Consider the following 22,416-nt stretch of genomic DNA (forward strand, 5'->3'; position numbering starts at 1 on the left):
ACAATGGAGGTTGTTATTCATGTGCAGGTGTTTGTTAAACAGAGAAAACACTTATTATTATTATTATTATTATTATCATCAGTGCATGTCTCCAGCTGTTAAAGCGACTGACAGCTGATCCAGCTGTGATCTGCTGCCGCCGTCATTAGAAACGGACGTCGCTTCACGTGACGCTCCGGAGGGAAGGACGTCCCATTTGTCTTAAATCGTTTCTCCTCTCCTCGCTTCCCTCACTTGCGTCTCTCCATGCATCCCCGGTGGGCGGGACTAAGATGCAAGTGAACGGCGCAAGTGAGGGACGCATAGATGCGAAATAAGGGCTTTGGCACGCAGCCTTAGTCCTGGTGTTTAGATGCTTGTTAGTTTTAGTCACCCTTCACAGTTTTTGTCTGGTTTTAGTCCATGTTACAACCCAGTTGGGGTCTAGGGAAAAGGGAAGGTAACACAACGCCGGTGTACTCAGGCAAATACAGATTTTTATTGAGTAACAGCAAAATAATAATAATAATAATAAATAATGCATCAGTTTTATATAGCGCTTTTCAAAATACACAAAGACGCTTTACAAAATAAACAATGTTAACGAAAGGAGAACCTTCTTCAGGCTAGATACAAGTGGTATAAGGTGAGGCAATGAACAAAGGGCGGAGGGTGGCGCCAACTCATAAAACAAACAAACTAAAACAATCTTCCTAACTCGCTTTTCCCTAAAACTATCTTTCTACTTAAAAACAACAAACAAAGGAACTCTGGCTGACTACGCTGGTTTACTCTACACAAACAAAAATACAGAAATGCAACCACCCATAAACTAGTGAGACTAACAATGTAATAATCGGAGTGTGGGGTGAATAAATGTGAAAAAGAAAACCTAAGCCTAATGCCCAATAAACAGGAACAGGAACAATTCGAGCCTCAATTTCTCAGACACACACTGGGTTCTCAAAATACCTTATAACAAAGAGATACACAAAGCCATACAAAGACAAAGGAGGGCCGTCCACAGCCGCGCCAAGCTGCTCTTAAAGGAATAGTTCGGAATTTTGGAAATAGGACCTCATTTCCAACTTAGCCGGTGTGATATAGGTCGGTGGAGACCGTTTTCAGCACATTTTATGCAGTCCTTATTAGGGCTGCAACTAACGACTATTTTAATAGTCGACTAGTCACCGACTATTGAAACGATTAGTCGACTAATCGGATAATTAATTTTTTCTTAAATTTAGCATGAAGTTGCTTTAAATATGTGGCAAATGATAATAAACACAAGAAAGATGGGTACTTAAATGAAAAATGCATCTTTTATTCAACAATTCAGCTGCTGATTCATAAAAAAAAAAAAATAAACCTCTGTCCATTTTTTCTGGACAGGAAAATGTGTTTTATAAAACTGTATTTCTGCTCCATCAAGTGGGTGGAACTGGTTCTGGGTTCTGGATGTAGTCTGGGTTGAACTGGGCTCACCTGTTGGAACCTCGTATCACAGACCAGCACCAGTACTGACTCAGTGAGGAGCCTGTTGCTGCTGCACATCTGCTTCTTCTGCAGAAAGGCTCCATGCTGGCTCTCTGCTTCAGACTGCATGCATTTAATCTAAAATACGTTCGTCAGACATAACGTTAAAGCTCTCTTTTAAAGCGAAATAAACAAAACGTATCGGCTGAATGTTACTTGAATCTTACCGAGGCGAGTCAGACTCCGTTTGGTTCAACTGCCCGACGTGCTTTCTATTTAAATGCTCGTGCATCGCCGAGGTGCTGCCGTGATACGCAGGTCTGCTTTGCAAACCTTGCAAGTCATTTTTTTATTGCCGTATCCAGGCTAAAATGCTCCCAAACTTTCTAAGTGTTGGTACGTGTAGCTGTGTTGGACGCCGCAAGCGCGTACGTTACCGCTCGCGCTCGGCAGAGATTGTAATGAAGTGAGATGCCTCACTCTGTTGGAAAAACACGTCTGGCGACAATAGTCGACAATGGAATTCATTGTCGACTATTTCTATTATCGATTTTTGTCGACAACGTCGACGAATCGTTGCAGCCCTAGTCCTTATAGTTGCACAAGTCACTGTTGCTAAACTGGTGTTGAGCTAGCGCACGTCAACAGTAACATCCAGCCTGTCACTAAAAACAGCTTTACCTGCTCCGCAGAACACCTGAGACAGATGCATTATAACGTCGGACTATCCATGTACATGTCTGTGTTGATAGAATCATTTTAGAAATTAAACCAACCTTGCATTTTCAATGTTAAAACATTTTGAGGGACTAGTTTCTCAGCAGCAGCGGAATTTTACCTTGTGGGTTAGTAGTAGTGCGTCAAAACCAAACTGGTATGGCTGATTTGATAACACAAACTCATCCTCGTCGTCCTCAAACTCCGAAATCTCAGCATGGCTGGCAGTGGCCATAGTGTCCTGCTATCCTGTCTCCGCTATGACAGCACCTAAATAAACTCGCATGATTGTCAGCGAAACCGAAACCGTCTTCCACTGTAGCCTCACTAGCCTGGAGATAATATCACTCCGCCGCTGCCGTAGCCCAAGCAACAACCGGGAACAAAGTAGAAGCTATTCCAATGCTATGCAAGGTTGGTTTAATTTCTAAAATGATTCTATCAACACAGACATGTACATGGATAGTCTGACGTTATAATGCATTTGTCTCGGGTGTTCTGCGGAGCAGGTAAAGCTGTTTTTAGTGACAGGCTGGATGTTACTATTGACGTGCGCTAGCTCAACACCAGTTTAGCAACAGTGACTTGTGCAACTATAAGGACTGCATAAAATGTGCTGAAAACGGTCTCCACTGACCTATATCACACCGGCTAAGTTGGAAATGAGGTCCTATGTCCAAAATTCCGAACTATTCCTTTAAAGCCGCGCTGGAGGCAGGTGCGGCAGGTGATTGGACGCCAGACCAATCAAGTGGAAGAAGGCGGAGCCAGGGGAACACTCGATACTCGATCCGGCCTTCGGTGGAGGTGTTGCCCAGCGGGGATTGCGGTCCTGAGGCACAAACAAAGAAAAACCCAAAACACACACAACGTACCCCAAGGACGTAACGGTCCACTACAATTAATACGTTTTAGTCCAGTTTAAGTTGACAAAAAGTCATTACATTTTAGTTTATTTTTAGACAAGGTGTTTCACTTTAAATCGTTATTTTATTTGCTCTCTTCTAATTTATTCTTGGTCTTAGTGCTGTCAGATGTCCTTTTTAGTTTTTATTATATCTGATCAGAGGAATTAAGTGTTAATAATGACCGTAATCATCCTAAACCTCCTCATCAGATGATGTATTTTTTTGTAATTCAAAGTTTTTATTATCTTTTCATTTTTACAACATACAAACAAACATCAAACAAACCAGACAGGATGGAGGTCATAAAAAAACAAAAAAAAACCCAATAATAATAGTAAATAAATAAAATAAAATACAAAATCTGAAAATAAATTAACTAAAAACAAGACAGGCAAGTGAGTAGGCATGGAAAGCAAATTAACACATCTGTCTACCAAAACAATCCTAGCTTTCTTTTATCATATTTTCACAATTTAATCTCCCCAACATCTTCTCACATGCCACAGTCTCAGATCAGATATTTGATTTCAGTCAATCTAGTCGAGCAATTAATCATGTCAATCAGTCAAACTTATTTCTTGCCATTGCATTATGAAAAACATCTATTAAATTGAATTAATGCAATTCCTATGATTAGTAATGTGCCGTTCAGTAGCAGCCACCTAGCCGTCATGAAAGCCAATCCACATGAACCAACTTGGACAAATATGCAGCAATCGAGACCCCGAATCGACCAGGAAACTTTATTGTTAGCCTCATAGCATATTTGCCTAAGTCATATTTGAGCGTTTCAGAAAACAAGAAAAAAAAACAATACATACATCACACTGGTCTTTTTTTGGAACGAACACAGAGTACTTCTGCTCACTGAAATTCTGAAAATATGAACAGGTTCACTGCAAAAACTCAAAATCTAACCAAGAATACTTATCTTATATCTTGTCAAAATGTCTTATTTCTAGTCAAAACAAATCTCTTTACACTTGCAATAAAAAGTGTTTTGCTAGCGTTTACATCACTTCATCATGCCTTGTCGCAGAAATGTGATTAAAAGTAAAAACACACTTCTCCTAATCCCTTTGATTGACTGAAAGTACATTTATTGTCTAGAAAGTTGAAGAAACACGAACTAGCTTAGCAGATGAATCAAAGAGAAGACTTATTACCTCTTTGTCATGCGGTCGGCCATGTTTGTATGGAGTGGCAAAAATGCCACACAATGTCAAAGAGATGACGAAGGCAGAAAGTGATTTTGGACTCTAACAAGTGTTCAGATAGGGAGAACATAGACAATAAGGCAGAAAGATGCAGCAGTAGTAGGAGAGTAAAGTTAGGCAGATATCACAATTTGGCCAAAAAATGACTTAGGCAATTATGCTATGAGGCTAACGTTGTGTAACTTTAAACTTTATTTTCCCAGGATGACGAAGGCGCTGACGGAGGCAGACGGTCTCTCCTGGAGGGAAAAGCTGCCCCCCATCCCCACCGTCCCCATGTCTGTTAAAGAGAAGCTGGCCCAGAAAGCTACAGCCAACGCTGCACCAACAAACCCAACACCCAAACAGAACGGCACCAGTCAAACCAACAAACCTGGTGAGAAGAATTCTTCTTATAGCAAACCAACTTTGTTTCTTTTATTTAGCTTAAAAGACATAAGATTAGATTAGATTAGATTTTATTTGTCATTGCACAGAAATACAACGAAATTCAATGCACTCAGGTACTGGACTCATATAAAAAAAGCATAATAAATAGTAAATAACAAGATACATTCTTATCATCTCATCCCAATAAATAGTAAATAGAAAAGATACATTCTCATTCTCTCAGCACTTAGTATATTCATGTCATTCATTCACTGTACCATCAATTTAGTGCCATTGTATGCATTAAAACAATACTGTAATGTATTGTTTTAATGCATACAATGTAATGTGTGTCAGCTAATGTATTTTTATATACCAGTTTTATTATCTCTTTAGTAGGGCTGCACCGATTGCAATTTTCTGGCCGATCGCCGATTTTTAAAAAAAAAAAGCCTGACCTGCCGATTCCGATTTTGGCCGATACCGATTTTTATTGAAAAACAATAACACAGCAGTATTTTTCTTTAACAAATAAAGGAAATCACAATGTCTGAGGTAGTTAATGAAGTATTGAACTTAAAATAAATGGCAACAATTTACAGGACAAACTAACAAAAGAACTGCAACCATAAATAAATAAAGTGTCCTGAGTTTTTGGTTTAGTTATAGTAAAACATACATACAACACAGTCATGCAGAAGTACACAAACTTTCAGACCTTTGCGGAGGAAGATAAGATCACTAGATAGTCTAATCCAATCCACTTTATTTTATTTAGCACAATTTTAGCAAACACAAGGTTTCCAAAGTGCTGCACAAACAATAAATGGATAACACAATATAAAGAGATGTAGTAAACAATAGAACAGTAAAATGCAATAAGATAAAATAAATTAAAAATGGGATAAAAATAAAATGTAAAATGTACCGCCCGCACAAAATAAAATATTCATGTATACAAATAAAAACAAAACATAAAATCATAAAATCAACATAAAATCAACACTCTACGTGGTGTTAAGATAAGATCGGTTTGACGTAAAAGAATCGGCCAATCGCCGATTTGGCAAAATTAAGGAAATCGGTGCTGATCGATTGGCTAATTGTGTAGAAAATTGTAAGAAAAAAAAGAAATTTTTGGTATTTAAACCTGGAGATGTTTAAGAGACAGCTGCATGTTCACACCAAGGTTATTATAGTTAACGAAAACTAACAAAATAAAAAAAAACTAGAATTGAAAAAAGATTTTCGTTAACTGAAATAAAAATAAAAACTAGAGTTTTTAAAAAAACGATAACTAACTGAAACTGTATTGTGTGGTTACAAAACTAACTAAAATTAGAGTGAAAATGTCCTTAGTTCTCGTTTTTGTCAACTTTTTTTTCATTCATAATTCAGTGTTTCTATTTGAACATGCAACACATGGTGAATATGTTTACTGAGACTGGGATGTTTACACTAGAACCAAAATACAAAACACCCAGAACTGTAAGAGTTAATAAACTTATTGGGGCTGAGATGGATAAAATGGCAAAATTGATTATGACCTCTTTGAATCACGCACCCAACATATAGCCCATTACAAAAAAACTAAAACTAATAAAAACTAGACTAAAACTAATAAAAACTAGACTAAAACTAATAAAAACTAGACTAAAACTAATAAAAACTAGACAAAAACTTAACTAAAACTAAGCATTTTCAAAAAATAAAAACTAAACTAAAACTAGCAAACTCACTCTAAAAACGAACTAAAACTAACTGAATTTGAAAACAAAAATTCACAACGAAATGAAAACTAAAACATATGAAAAATCCAAAACTATTATAACCTTGGTTCACACCTTCTCTAGAAAACACCTTTTTTTTTCTTCTTCTCTGGTCTTCCCCATCACCTCAGCTCCCAGTGATAAAGACCTGAAGAAAGCTCAGGTCCTGAAGGAAGAAGGCAACGCTCTGGTGAAGAAAGGAGAGCACAAGAAGGCCATAGAGAAGTACAGCCAGAGCCTCAAACACAACCCCAACGAGATCACCACCTACACCAACAGGTGGGTCACCTCTTCATTCACACATCTTTATCTTTTATCCCTTTAATGGTCCATAGAACAGGTTGAGCTGCTGGCTGAAACTGTGTTTGACGTGTTCGTTTCTAATATATAAAGAGACGCCACAATTTCTTGTGGACATACATTTCTGTAAATATCTCTTGGAACTGAATGTTGATATCTATAACAGCTGTGTATCCTCTGACGGCTCCAGGTCTCTAGTTTGTGTTTATGAAATTTCACAAGGCTGTTATTATCCTGTGTGTATGTGTATATATATATATATACACATACACTACTGGTCAAAAGTTTTAGAACACACCAACTTTTCCAGAATTTAATTGAAAATGATGCAGTTTAATGTCTCAGTGTACTCTGAAATTAATGCACATTTGCAACATTTAAAATTCTTTATTGAGCATGATAGTGTTTGAAAGTAAAAAAAAGATTCAAAATCACATATTATGTTGGACTAAAGGACTAAAAAAAGACACAAAATGACCAAAAAAAGACACCAAAAGACACAAAATGACTAAAAAAAGACACAAAATGACAAAAAAAAGACACAAAATGACTTACAAAGACATGAAAATAATTCAAAAATGGACAAAATAGCCCAAGACTCCATAGAGTTAAGTTGTTAACCCATTTCTTGTTCCCTGAAAAAAGGCCTACTTGTATAATTCTGAAATGTACATTATTTTTCAGTTTTGGTTAAGCTTACCTTTTTTTATTTACCTCTGGCAGTTCACCACTTACCTTTGGACCCTTTCAAGCTGTTCATTTGACTTGAACTGCTTGAATTTCAATAAAAAACTGGAAAAATTGGGGTGTTCTAAAACTTTTGACTGGTAGTGTATATATATATATATATATATATAAACAAAGGTGAGCAGGAAATATTTATTTATGTATTTATTGGATCTCCATTAGCACCAGCACATTAGCATAGCTATTCTTCCTGGAGTCCAAACATTAAATCAAATTATCCATTCTCCGAGATCATCAACAAAACAAAAACAACAACAACAACAACTGTCATTACAGTCACAACACATATACAATCATAGACACTGACAAACATGTATCACAAGACATGACACAACACTTGTACAGTAAAATTAAGAGTCCATACACAACATACAAACACCATAACATAACAAACCTACAGATACCAAAAAATAAATAAAAGATAAATAAAGAAAAAGAAAATATTGTTTATACGAAGACCCTTGTGGATCCGTAGAGTTTAGCTCCTGCAGCTAAAAGAAACTGTTTTAGCAAAAAATATATAAAATATATAACATTTAAGAGGCTGAAAATTGCATTTTCATAATAACTAACAATTAATGGATGACCAAAATAGTTTGTGATTATTTATCTGTTGTTTGATGATTTCATTAGTCGTCTTTTTGCTGCAGCTGTGATTTACTTATTACATTAATAAGTGAGAAGCACCATCTTGTGGCACAACAGCAAACCACAGCAAATCTGTATGTTGATATATTTTCATACATCAGTTAAATCAGGGATGGGCCACAGGGCCTTGAAGTGTCCCTCAGTACAACTACGTGCATTTGAGCATGAAATCTTAAAAGTGCAGTGTAAAAATGCACAAAATAACTTATTGCAATTAATTTTGTCTGCTTGCACAGTAAGTGGTTATTTTTTATTTGCTTCAAACCTTTTGTGTTCCTGTTTAATACTGTTATACACTGCAAATGATTTGGTTTTTAAGATAAAACAAACTTAGATTTACAAGTGTGAGATAATTTATCTTGTTTTAAGAGTTAATTTCTTATTTTAAGCGTTCAACATGCTTATTTCTAGATTTAACAATCTTAATTTAATAAATCTTGTCAAGGTAAATTATCTGTCCATGCAGCAAGATCATTTCCCTCAGATTTACTGTTTTTATCTGGTTTTTAGACTTAACACCTTTTTTGCAGTGTGCATGCATTTCAGCATGAAATATGTTAAGTTACTGCACTGTAAACATATTTAAAATAGCAGTTTCATCATATCTGGTTCAGTACACGCTCCTATATGTGGCCCTGTGGTAGTGTCAATGAAAAACTGTGGTCCCCTGCAGCGTTTAACTCATTGAAGCCTGGAAAGCGGATACGTCATTTTGTAGTATTTGTATAAGCTCTCAAATACTTTTTGAATTTCATTTCTATCTGCTTCAGAGGCTGAAAAATCTATTATTTAGTAGAAGAGTTGACACTTTTTTTCCCAGAATTTTTCCAGAAATTAGAGGCTTATTTTAAAATCACCCAGCGATTTTTCAGGCCTCAGTGGGTTAAGTTGCCCATCCCTGAGTTAAATTATCAACAGCAGTTTACTCATATTTGATTAATCATTATCACTGACTTGTATTCACAGTCATTCTACATATGAAGTTGTTTTCTTTAATGGTTTAAACATACCAGGCATCTCTTTATAGACGTTCTCTGGTGTTTGATTCAATGTTGTGTGTGTTTGTGTGTGTGTGTGTGTGTGTGTGATCAGGGCGCTGTGTTACCTGTCAGTGAAGCAGTACAGAGACGCTGTCAGAGACTGTGACGAGGCTCTGGTGATTGACGGCAGCAACATCAAGGCTCTCTACAGGAGGGCTCAGGCTCACAAGGAGCTCAAGGTGAGCCAGTATTTTAGAATATTCCTCGTTATGAACGCCACTTCCTCATTTACACGCCAGAGTAATGAGGCGATCGCCCCAAAAAAAAGTGTCTGTCTGGAGAATTTCAGGGCGGGTGACAAAATAAAAAGCATTGCCTGCTTGATAATTGCTGATGTTTCCCCCTGGCAGCTTCTCCTCATCAGTATTCAACACACACACACACACACACACACACACACACACACACACGACACGGTGAGCTCAGCTCTGTACAGCTGCAGCTGTCGACTTTGTGTTTTTTGAGGTTTGCATTTTAGGAATAAATGTCCAGAAAAAAGAGTTGTGGCTACCCGATAAAACATAAACCAGCAAATCAATCAATATCCTTTATTTAACCAGGTAAAATTCATTGAGATTAAAATCTCTTTTTCAAGAATGAGCTGGCCAAGAAGGCAGCGCCATGATAAAATAAGAACAATCAACAACAATTCTCATACACTACATTCAACATCAATTAAAGTACATACAAGATCAGGGACCAGACTATATGAAGATTGAAATGAGTACAGTTAAAAATTAAATAAATAAACTGGTGACAGATGAAAAAGACACTAAAGTACAACCGACGATGCATATAGCTTCGTTTTTTTATCCCGTTTCTATACCTGGATAACCAAGAAAAAGGCGTGTTCCTCATCTCAGGTCTTTGTGAGCTTGATCACAAGATATATTTCAGGTGTAGAATTTAAATTTGGTTAGATTTGACTTTATGAATCCCACAGCGGGGAAATGTCTTTGTTCCAGCCGACCACAAAATTTTCACACAAAATTATTTCCCTTAAAGATAAAAAATAAACGATCTAAGACACTAAGAACTGTTCCTATTGTTTGTTTAAAAGTAGTGCAATAAAAATAATATGTATATATAATCGTGATTACAATATTGATCAAAATAATCGTGATTATCATTTTGGCCATAATCGTGCAGACCTACTATAATATTTGAACTCTTCCAGCAGGATAATTTCCCCTTAACCTTGAACACACCATGCTTTTTTGCACGTCTGCTTTCCATATTTGCATCTAGAGATTTGATTGCTTTGTGGAGACCAACGTCTCTTGCAAATGTGAATATGTAAATAATTGATCTAGAAGACATATCAAGACACAGATTACACGTTATTGCCTTGTGTCAATGGGAACATTATTTTCTGTAGCGTTTGTTTTAATATGAACGTTTTGTGTCTGGGATGAAAACCTGCAGTCCAACCCCAGGAGTGTTTTTTACTCTAATCCTTTAATTTAATTCTAAACAAGGTTATAATAGTTTTGGATTTTTCATTAGTTTTAGTTTTAATTTCGTTGTGAATTTTTGTTTTCAAATTCAGTTAGTTTTAATGAGTTTTTAGAGTGAGTTTGCTAGTTTTAGTTTAGTTTTTATTAGTTTTAGTTTTTTTGTAATGGGCTATGTGTTGGCTGCGAGATTCAAAGAGGTCATAATAAATTTTGCCTTTATTTCCTTTGGTTTATCCATCTCAGCCCCAATAAGGTTATTAACTCTTACAGTTCTGGGTGTTTTGAATTTTGTTTGGATTGTAAACATCCCAGTCTCAGTAAACATATTCACCATGTGTTCCTGCATGTTCACTAACCAGCAGATATTTAGTCAGAGCTACATAAATACATTTCACATCAACCAAAAAAGATGATGCAGTGTTTCCCGTACATGAATTCTGCACGTGACTCGGCTGTAGCGCGAATATAACTGAGTTACCCGAGGTACCTTTAGTTAAAAACACCTTTTGCTTTTTGCATAAAGTTAATAAATTAACAATTAACAAGTTAATACATTCCTTGGTCACCTTGTGAATCCACCGTAAGAGCTACGAGGTGGGAAAACAATAGCAAACATTATCATTAGCACTAGAGCTAACAAGCACTTTTACTATAGTTAAGACAACAAATATAGCCACTAATATATATGACAGAATAAAATAAACTTTAACAAACCTTGTGTCCTGCCAGTCAGCCACTATAGAAGCCTTTTGATACTTTATATCAACTTTATATGAATTACTACGCACTCGTTATTATTTACCGTTCGTTTTTTCATTTAACCGTTCCACCTGTTATTTCCTGTCACTACCTTTCAAAATAAAAGCACCCGTTTCACACTTGACAGCACCTTTTTTTCAAAATAAAAGCATCACAACGTTGTAAAACACCTAGGAAATTTACAAACATGAAAAACAAGCTATAAAATACAAACATACCAATAGGAACCTTGCTAAAGGTCATTTACAGTTGTGTTTAAAATAAATGTTAAAGTGATATAGTGATTGGAGTATTTACTACTTTTTACTGCTATATTTGATTTACTCCACATTAACAGTCTCATCATAACATGTGTTCCTATCAGTAGCAGCTCAAAACCAGATAATTTACTATATTTTATAAAGCAGTTAAATTAATATTAAGCAGAATTTAGTTCAGAGTTTTGGTCCGGGCCCCGTAACTTTCGTGGTATTGGTCATGTGGCCCCTTGGGGACATTAATTGCCCACCCCTGCCCTAGATGGTTATTTTTTTTAAAATCATTTTCTAATACTCAAGAGTTAAAAGTATTTTAAGCTTTATTTATTTATACAGACTAAAAAAAAAAATCATATTTTTCTATATATTTTTCAGTATTTTGTAATATCGTCAAGAATATCGTTATCGCAAAAAATCCCCCGAAATATGGTGATAATCTTTTAGGGCCATATTGCCCAGCACAACCCAAATCAGCCTGCAAATGATTCGTGTCACCGTTTCTTTTTTTTTTTACATTTATTTTTATTGAGCGCTGATAGTACAGGACATGTACAGAAATACAACATTCACAAAAGAAAACTTTGGACCAATGCTCACATCATTTTTAGTTTTTTGTATGAATTATCCCCCCCCCAAAAAAAAGTAAAAAAAAGAAACAACAAACAAAACCAAAACAAAACATGTAGGACACAGTATGCATTGCAATAACAATAATAATACTTATACTTATAGTAAGGAAAAATAATACAAAAAACAACAACAAAAAAAACCAACCTAGGCTCACCATTGCTGATGTCGTGTACTACACACTACTGTTCACATGAATGAATGTCACAAGTGTAAATGCTAATGCTAATGCTAATGCTAGAGGGCTGCTAAGTGGCTTTAAGTGGGCACAACCTTAAGTTTACCCAAGTATGTCAGCACTGGATCCCAAACAGAAAAGAATTTATGTGTCACCGTTTCTAACCCTTAACTTTTTCTTTTTATTGATTTTTCAGTGAAAAAAAAACCCACAAACATATAATTATACACACAGAACAGGTACATCAGACAGGGTCATCCATAAATACAGCAAAATACAATGGCAGGTTTTGTTCTAAACAAAGGGCTGACAGGTTATCCACAAGGTCACCGGTACAAAAAATAAAATAAAAAAGAACCCCATAACAAGCGGAAATGGAATTTATATATACATAATTATACTCGGGGAGAAACACTCCTGACCCAGAGGAATAATACAATAATATAAAATAAAAAGATGTTCCCACACAGAATATGTAATCACCTCTCATATATGTAGTACCTCCATTTCTTCCAGTATTGGTCCCCTTTTTCAGTACTGCATCTCAGGGAAAATGTTAACATTTCCATATTATAGATTTGCTCAACTATTCCTATCCAGTCTGAAATTGTTGGACACTCCTTGCTTAGCCATTTCCTGGTTATTGCCTTTTTGCTACTAGCCAATAAAAGTTGTAATAGGTAGGCCTGGGACGATAACATATTTTGCTGGACGATATATTGTCCCACAAATTATTGCCGATAAACGATATTATTGTCAACATGATAATATATCATAATAATGCACACCCTTTCAAATACAATACACTTTTATTTCTCAGTGTTTTTTACCATTGTAATTGTAATTTTAAGAACGTTTAAATATCCTAAATAAATAAAACAAACATTTTTTTTTTTTTTTTTTAAAGGGCAGCATTTATTTTGCGATGTAGCAAACTCCACTTTCTGTGAGCGCACAGCGTTTATATTGACTTTGTCGACCAGTGTTGACTGTCGGGACGAAGGCTCTGCATCTCCAGGTGCAGTTTTTTTCCCCAGCTGGGAAAACTGGGTCGGGTGGTTCTGCTTTAGATGGGCATGCAAGTTTGTTGTGGTGGCTTTTTTTGTTGCCACCACTTTTGAACAAATTGGGCATACAGGCTCGTCCGTGTGTTGATGGGCTCACCTTTTTCATTCGGTTTGAAACCAACATATTCCCACACCGGGGCTGTGGCGTTTGGCTTTGCAATCATCTTTTTTCCTGGCGTTGCTCCGCACGAGGCTCACCTGCTGCACTCTGTGTGTAGCCGATGCTAGCAGCCCTGCCTTCCCCACAGAGACAAAGAGACTGGATGACTGACAGGAGGGTTCACTCCGCTCATTCTGCTATGGAACAAAAGAGATCCAGCACAGAGTGAACCCTCTTGTCATCCAGCCTGCTTGGAGGCAACAGACGAGGAAAACAAACACGCATGCGCATGGCGATATATCGAGGCTGGCAAAATTATTGAGTTAATTTAATTTATCGTGCGATTAATTGATTTATTGATTATCGGCCCAGGCCTAGTAATAGATATCGGTCTTGTTTACTTATCTCGGTTGGTATGTTTCCTAAATAACCCTTCACTGTTTAATCCGTGCAGGAAATCAAAGCGTGCGAGGACGACCTGAACACGCTGCTCAAAGTGGAACCAAAGAACATGGCTGCCCTGAAGCTGCTGCAGGAGGCGCAGAAGAAGAAGTGACGACACATCAGGGAGAGTGGAGGCGGCGGTAAGGATCTGTCACTGCGTCCAGAAGGGAGGGGAAGTTCTAATCAATGATGATCTCATTACAAGTCAGGTGACAGAAAGAAAGAAACAAAGAGCTGAGCAGTGACACGATTCAGCTGCCTGAAGTCAAAGACTTGACCTGCGTTTCCCAAAAGCCTCGTTCACACCAAACACATGTCTGAGCGCTTCATTCTGAAAGGAACAAACATGAGATTTGGTCTCCAGACGCTTCTGGGAAAACGCAGCTTTGGTTGACGAGGGTGTATCAGGAAGACGCCTTTTGCCATGTTTCTATCCACCCGTTTTAATGTCACTGAGTATTTATGGTTATTTATAAGAGCTGAGATTATTGACACGCGTCATAGTTCTTACTGGGAATAAGCCTTTACTGTCACCACATAAAAGTTCAGCAGGTAATTGGCTTCACGTGGAGCATCCTAAAAAACGTTAAATTGATCAGTTACTATAGTTGCACGCAGTCTTTAAAGTTGGAAAAATGCTTAATTTTTGCCATTATATTTTTTTAAGGTTAGCTTTATGCTTAAATTTGGGATGTTGTGTAAAACTTAAAGGCCGAGTGCATATCTCAGTGGCATTAAATGATCTTCAAATGACAACAACATGGTTAATCGCTACTATTTGTGTGACAATATTTCGTCCAACAAAAGTGTTTATTGTTGTAGTTCTGGCCGTTCATGTTCTTCTGTTACCTGAAGGCATCGTAACTTCTAGCATGGAGGTTATTCATGCAACCTGCAACTAAATCCTGCACCAGGGATGGGCAACTTAAATGCTGCAGGGGGCCACAATGTTTCATGTTCACTACCACAGGGCCACATATAGGAGCAGCACTTAACCAGATATGATGAAACTGACATTTTAAATATGTTTACAGTGCAGCAACTTAACATATTTCATGCTGAAATGCATGCACGCTGCAAAAAAGGTGTCTAAAAACCAGATAAAAACAGTAAATCTGAGGGAAATGATCTTGTTGCATGGACAGATAATTTACCTTGACAAGATTTCTTAAATTAAGATTGTTTACAGTGCAGTAACTTAACATATTTCATGCTCAAATGCATGTTTAACAGTATAAATAGGAATACAAAAGATATGAAGCAAATACAAAATAACCACTTACTGTGATTTCTTTTTTTTTTCAGTGCAAGAACAGCAGACCAACATTAATTGCATTAAAAGAAGTAATTTTGTGCATTTTTTACACTGCACTTTTAAGATTTCATGCTCAAATGCATGTAGTTATACTGAGGGCCACTTCAAGTGAGGGTGCGGCCCGTAAGTGGCCCCCGGGCCTCCTGTTGCCCATCCCTGTCCTACACACTGAAATGTAACTTTAATTGACCAAACGGTGACAATCCACGGCTCCACATCAGAATCTGAACATCCAAACCAGACCAACCCACCTGTCCAAGCTTTCTCCTCTCTAAACCTTTATTCTGTATTTTAATTACAAGTAAACAACCATTTTTCACGTAATGTTCTACACTCAGGTAGTTTACTTATTTATCCTATATTTGGTTTTCTGAGGCTTTTCAGTGTGTCTGTGTTTGATTGATATCTCTTCTCCTCTTCGTCTTCTTCTTCTTCCTCTGATTGTGGTGAAACTCTTCTTACAAGTCAGATTGTACTTATGACATGAAGGTAGCATTACTTAATTTTTACTTATGTCAGTTTAGACTCGACAACCTCTAAACGTCTATATCGGTGACGTCATCGTCCTCATAATGTTTTCCTGCCTCTGTCACTCCACTAAGAGTTATATTCATGTTTGTTTGATGACTTTTAGAAACCGCTTCAGTTTGTTCTCTTTCTGTTTAAAAGACAAATATGTGAAACACGTGAAATTATCCTCAAACGGGTCATCATACACAAAGTACTGTCTCATTCTGCAATATCATTTTTTATTTCTTTGTTCCATTTCATTGTGTTATTATTGGGAAACAAGTTTAAAAAAAAAAAGTCTCCTGGGTGTTCCTCCTGTAGCTTGGCAATCTCCATCTTGCCTCAAGTGCCTGTCTTCTTCCTCCGTCTGCTGCTTTGTGTTAGTTCTCAGCCACAATGTTAGTTTCTGTTTTAAAAAATAAAATAAATTGCACCTCAAGTTCTGAGTACCATGGAAGCAGAGTTATGAAAACGCATCATCATCACTATAGGAAACTGAGCTCCTTTTGTTTTATCTCACTTCATCACGTTTCTGCTGTTTTTTGTAATTAGCTTTTTTTTCTTGCTTCTGTTTTAACTGCAAATAAACTTAAAAAAAAATGAACAGAACCAGAATTACCATGTCTTTTTATGATATTAAAGCAACAGTTCTACATTTGGGAGATGTGGTTGTTTGTTTTTGGCTGCAAAATGACGCGTTTGGGACCAAACGGGAGAAGAACCACCCGCTGGACAACTACAGGGTTCAGATGCTTGAAATCCTTGAAAATGGTTGAATTTAAATGTATTTTCAAGGTTTAACCCATAAGAACCCAGACCTCTTTACAACATACTTAACTTATATTGTCTTAGATTGAGTCATCTATTGATCATTATTATTACTGTTTATATATTTGTTTTCGCTTTCTGGGGTGGGGATTCTGTTCTGAGCGTTCCTGTATGTCTGTGTTTTATTGTGAAAAAACGTAATAAACAAAGTTTAAAAAAAATAAAAAAAATACAGATAATATACAGTTAATATCTGTATCTTTAAAAAATATATATCTGCACTGTAAAAAAACAATTGTATAAAAAATTAAAATTAAAAATAAGAACCCAGACCTATTTATCCTTAAAGGAAAATTATAGGGGATATACCACATAGAACACATTTCAAAGATCTGTCATGTGACATATAAGATACATTGGGCGTTAATTGTATTTGTTATTTCTTATTTTCAAATTTAAAAAAATTAGACATTTTCTTCTTACAGAAACACAAATTTGCCTTTTTCTTTGCATCTAAACATTTATCAAATTTGTGACATTAATAGTGTCACAATCAATTCATTTTCAGATTTGTTTTTAAGTAACAATAATAATAAATCAATCATAAATAAAAACAAATAACCATTTGCCTTTTTGTTTGCATCTCCATAACATATATCAAAAAATAATTTGTTGAGTTCCTTATTAACGGAATAGAATTGTTAAATGGGTTTTAACTTAACCTCGTCACAAAAAATACGCTTTCTAGAAGATTTAAAGTGTTTGTTACACGGTGTCACCATCAGTTCTTATGGGTTAAAAAGTGCTTCAAGGATTTTGGATAAAGTGTTTGTAAATGCTTGAAATTCTTCCTGTATTTCTCTTGCAATCTGACTATATCCATCTCTAGACTATAGATAATCACATGTTCAATGTAAAAATAATGAGTAGCCTATCTGAAATGAAGAGCGTCTTCTAAAAGTGTAACACCATCTCTGTTGCTATGGTTCAGTGAAATCTCCCCTTTTAGTATGTAAGTACTCATCTAAAACATGCAGTTTACAACAGGTGGAAGATACTGGAAAAGCTTGAAAATTTACCTTGGAAGTCCTTGAAAAATGCTTGAATTTGACCACTGCTAAAGCCTACGAACCCTGTTTAAAGGTCTTTTTTTCCCCTTTTTCTGTTGGCATTCCCACCACCAATAGGAGTGCTGAAGTGATGTAAGCTAGAGCAGCTGTTCTCAACCTTGGGGTCGGGACCCCAATTGGGGTCGTGAGATGATTTCTGGGGGTCGCCAAATCATTTTGGAAGTCAGCTCTGTCTCCACTGTGTTAAAGTGTTCATGTGTTTTAGTCTTTTTGGGTCATTTTGTGTCTTTTTTTGGTCATTTTGCCTTTTTTTTTTTTTTGTAATTTTGTCTTTTTTTTTTTAGTAATTTTGTCTTTTTTGGTCATTTTGTGTCTTTTTTTGGTCATTTTGTCTTTTTTTTTTTTTTTAGTAATTTTGTCTTTTTTGGTCATTTTGTGTCTTTTTTTAATCATTTTGTGTCTTTTTTTTTTAATCATTTTGTGGTCAATTTGTGTCTTTTTTGATCATTTTGTTTCCTTTTTCTGGTCATTTTGTTTCTTTATTGTGGGTGATCTGAACTGTGTGTGTGAGATTGTGTTCAGTGAGTGGGGGTCGTGGACAACATGCATGTTAAAATGGGGGTCGCGACTCAAAAAGGTTGAGAACTACTGAGCTAGAGGGCGGTTAAAAAGTCAAAATCCTGTTGTATTTTCCCTGCAGAACACACTGTAAAGCCGGGACTTAGCAGTTTTTTGTCAATTTGTCTGTATTTTCTTCAGTTTCTGTGTTTTTCATTCTGAGTTGTAGTGTGTTTTCTGTGTGTCTGTTATTTAAAAAAAAGTGTTTGTTCGATCAATCATTGTACACGTACGTTACTCACGGTTCCTCCTCTGAACATGTTAATCACACTGCAAAAAAGGTGTCTAAAAACCATATCAAACAGTAAATCTGAGGGAAATGATCTTGCTGCATGGACAGATAATTTACCTTGACAAGATTTATTAAATTAAGATTATTAAATCTAGAAATAAGCATGTTGTACGCTTAAAAATAAGGAATTATCTAACACTTCTAAATCTAAAGTTTTTTTTTATCTTGGTAAGAAACAAATAATTTGCAGGTCACTCTGCTCGAGCCAGTTCATCACTGCTTGCAATTAATTTTTTTTATTTTTTTTAATGTATCTCTTTTGTACATTTTTTGTCTTTTTTGGTCATATTGTGACCAAAATATGATGTAAAAAGACAATTGTTTCTTACTAAGATAAAAAAAAAAAAAAAAAAAAAATTTTGTGGGGTTTTTTGTCTTTTTGTCTCCATTTTGTGATTTTACATCTTTTGTTTCTTTTTTTTAATGTCTTTTTGTGTCTTTTACATCATCTTTTAGTCACAAATTGACCAAAAAAGACAAATGTACAGAAGAGAAATTAAAAAATAAATAAATAATTGCAAGCAGCGATGAACTGGCCAGAGCACAGTGACCTGACAATTATTTGTTTCTTACCAAGATAAAAAAAAACTGTCAGGTCACTCTGCTCGGGCCAGTTCATCACTGCTGGCAGCTTTCATTTATCTTGTTTTAAGAGTTAATTTCTTATTTTAAGTGTTCAACATGTTTATTTCTAGATTTAATCATCTTAATTTAATAAATCTTGTCAAGGTAAATTATCTGTCCATGCAGCAAGATCATTTCCCTCAGATTTACTGTTTTATCTGGTTTTTAGACTAAACACCTGTTTTGGTGCAGATAGGATTTTTGGGACTCATGCCAGCTTGTTTCAAGTCTATGCTATGCTAAGCTAACTAGCTGTAGCTTCATAGTTGCCATATAGACATATAGAGTTGTGCCCACAAACATATTGTATAGAATTATTTATAAAAGAAAACTGTCGAGTTGGAAGAGAAAACTAGTCAACCGACACATTTTCCAGCAGAATAATCGTCTAAGAACAATAAAAAAATAAAAAGAGACACACAACTAATGTTAGAAGACTTCAGTCATTCCTATTCACCATTAACCCGCCAATGAATATTTGGTAGCAGCAACTTGTTTTTTTAATCACAATCCACATCCCAATGTTGGGAATCACACCAGGAAAAACATTTTGTTGACATGTTTGAACTTCTCCGTCCTCAGCTGCAGGAGATCCCAAATCGAAAGTGCAACTAACATTAAGAAACGAGACGTGACTCATCATAGATCTGCTCCAATTGGAGCAAAGGTGAAGCTCAAGGACTTCCTTATAAGGAGAGGCCACTTACAGAAGAAACAGTTCAGGAAACGTTTGTTTTAAGACACAAGGAAGTTATGAACTACAGCTTCATTAACCCTTGTGCATCATTTGGGACATTATTGACCCAGAATTGTTTTGAGCATTTCATATAGGCTGAAATATGTGCCACCAGAAACTGAATTTGAATTATTTATATTTGAATTTATACTGTATAATTTGAATCATTGCATTGAAAGACTGCAAAGAATTGTAATTTTAAATTTAATTTATTAGTTTGGGACTTGAACTGAATTTTAATTTTGTGATCTGAATGTTGATTTTCTGCAATGAATTGTGAGATCTGAATGTTTAGTTCCAAACTAATAAATTCAATTTCAAATTACAATTCAGAGTCAGTCTTTCAATGCAATGATTCAAATTGTACAATACAGATTCAAATTCAGTGTTTTAATGCAATTATTCAAGTTAAGCAATTCAAATATAATTCATTCAAATTCAGTTTCTGGTGGCACATATTTCAGCCCATAATTTCAGCTCTGTTAATGCATATGGCAAATTTTGGCTATAGTGTTGTTTTTTAAAATTAGAAGTTTTTAAGTTAAACCTCAGGTCCTTATAAGTGATAATACATCTATAATATAGAGTATCCTGAGAACTGACGCTTAGACACTTCAGAAACCCATAAAGATAAAATTACACACATTTGCTGTGTCCCAATTTAAAAATGGCGAGCGAAGAAACAGCGACGCCGGCGGTGCAATATGAATTTAAATATAAGTATTTTCAGTTTACACTGAATTATATCACATAACTTACAAAACTCAAAGTCAAGCAAAAAGTATGAATAAACAAATGGCAGAATATTAAGCTAAAAGATAATAAACGTCATCTTGATACATTACCAGTTCAGTTAATTAATGCCGCCTCAGTCGCTAAAGTTATTAATTTATATGTGTCACATGATAATTTACTAAGTGCAAAGTATATGCAGCTATGCCATTCAGAAAATTATACATTTGTTTATTGTGTAATCTGGGACCGACAGTCTGCTTTAATCTTTTGTGTTATTTATAACCGTTTTTAAACTGAATACAAGCAACTCTGAAGGAGGAATCCTACCAAGGAAGGATCCTTGACTTTAGGATACAGCCATAGAGATCAATCACACTCTCATACACTCCTACGGGCAATTAAAAATCGTATTATTTCATGAATAAACCTAAGTGCGTGTTTTTGGACTGTGGGAGGAAGCCGTAGGACCCGATGAGAACCCATGCTGACACGGGGAGAACATGCAAACTCCACACAGAAGAGCTGCAGGCGGGAGTTGAACTAGCAACCCTCTTGTTGTGAGGCAACAGTGCTAACCACTAGACCACCGTGTCTCCTCCATTACAGCATAAAATCTATTTACTTTATTCCAACAGATTGAACCATTTTCTCATGTTTGCCTCACGGCACAAATTTATTTTCCTGGTTTCTACTATTATACAGTCATGGAGAAAAATATGAGACCACCCAGTGTTTTATTCAATTTCTTGTCCATTTTAATGCCTGGCACAACTAAAGGTACATTTGTTTGGACAAATATGAGCTATTTTTGTTATAATTATAAGAGTTTAATTTAAGAGCTGATATTTAGCCATTTTCCATGGTTTTCTGGATAATGATTTTGGTTATTATTCAAAAAAACAAACATGGAAAATGGCTAAATATCAGCTCTTAAATTAAGCTCTTATAAGCCATTTTTGTTATATTTGTCCAAACAAATGTTCATTTTAATACCTGGCACAACTAAAGATGCATTTGTTTGGACAAATATAACAAAAATGGCTCATAAGAGTTTAATTTAAGAGCCGATATTTAGCCATTTTCCATGGTTTTCTGGATAATGATTTTGGTTATTATTCAAAAAAACATGGAAAATGGCTAGATATCAGCTATTAAATTAAATTCATTAAATTAAATTAATTAAGCCATTTTTGTTATATTTGTCCAAACAAATAATCATTTTAATACCTGGTTCAACTAAAATTACAAGAAGTTGAATAAATGGTCAAATATTTTTTTCCATGACTGTTTATCAGACTGAAAGAAAATCCCCCTTGCATTCAGTTTATGGATTTTTTTAAAAAGTCACAAATAATATAGTTTTTGACAGACATTTTTGTCCACTAAGAACATTGGAGAAACTTTATGAAAGTGATGTACAAGGGTTAAGAATCCAACTATGTCATAACTGAATTACATATTTGAAACAAAATGTTCCTTTTCTTTCGAGCTTTCTGCTTCTCGGTTAAATGACGTTTAAGCTCCAGTATTTATTTCCATAACTGGAGAATAAAGTTGACCACAGCTGTTAATATCTGCCGAATCGTCACCGTCATTTATCTGAATCTGTACTTTTTGTTTGTTTTGTCTCGTTTTGTGTGAAATAGAAGTCAGAATAAAAGTATGCAAGATGCTAATAATATTTTTGAA

At 35.6% G+C, this 22,416-nt stretch overlaps 1 protein-coding gene across 3 annotated transcripts in view; it reads left to right on the plus strand.

Moving 5' to 3' along the window:
- tomm34 (translocase of outer mitochondrial membrane 34) overlaps positions 1-16,544 on the plus strand; it is a 33,922-nt gene extending 17,378 nt beyond the window's left edge. For 2 of the 3 annotated variants that reach the window (XM_059330259.1, XM_059330258.1), the window contains exons 5-8: positions 4,501-4,673; positions 6,567-6,714; positions 9,223-9,349; positions 14,070-16,544. In XM_059330259.1, the coding sequence (XP_059186242.1) occupies positions 4,501-4,673; positions 6,567-6,714; positions 9,223-9,349; positions 14,070-14,171 (550 nt within the window). In that variant the 3' untranslated portion in view covers positions 14,172-16,544. The remainder of the gene's footprint in view (positions 1-4,500; positions 4,674-6,566; positions 6,715-9,222; positions 9,350-14,069) is intronic. The other variant, XM_059330260.1, reaches the window with a different exon arrangement.
- Positions 16,545-22,416: the final 5,872 nt, after the last annotated feature.

This window comes from Centropristis striata, chromosome 3 (assembly GCF_030273125.1).
Source record: "Centropristis striata isolate RG_2023a ecotype Rhode Island chromosome 3, C.striata_1.0, whole genome shotgun sequence".
NCBI lineage: Eukaryota > Metazoa > Chordata > Actinopteri > Perciformes > Serranidae > Centropristis > Centropristis striata.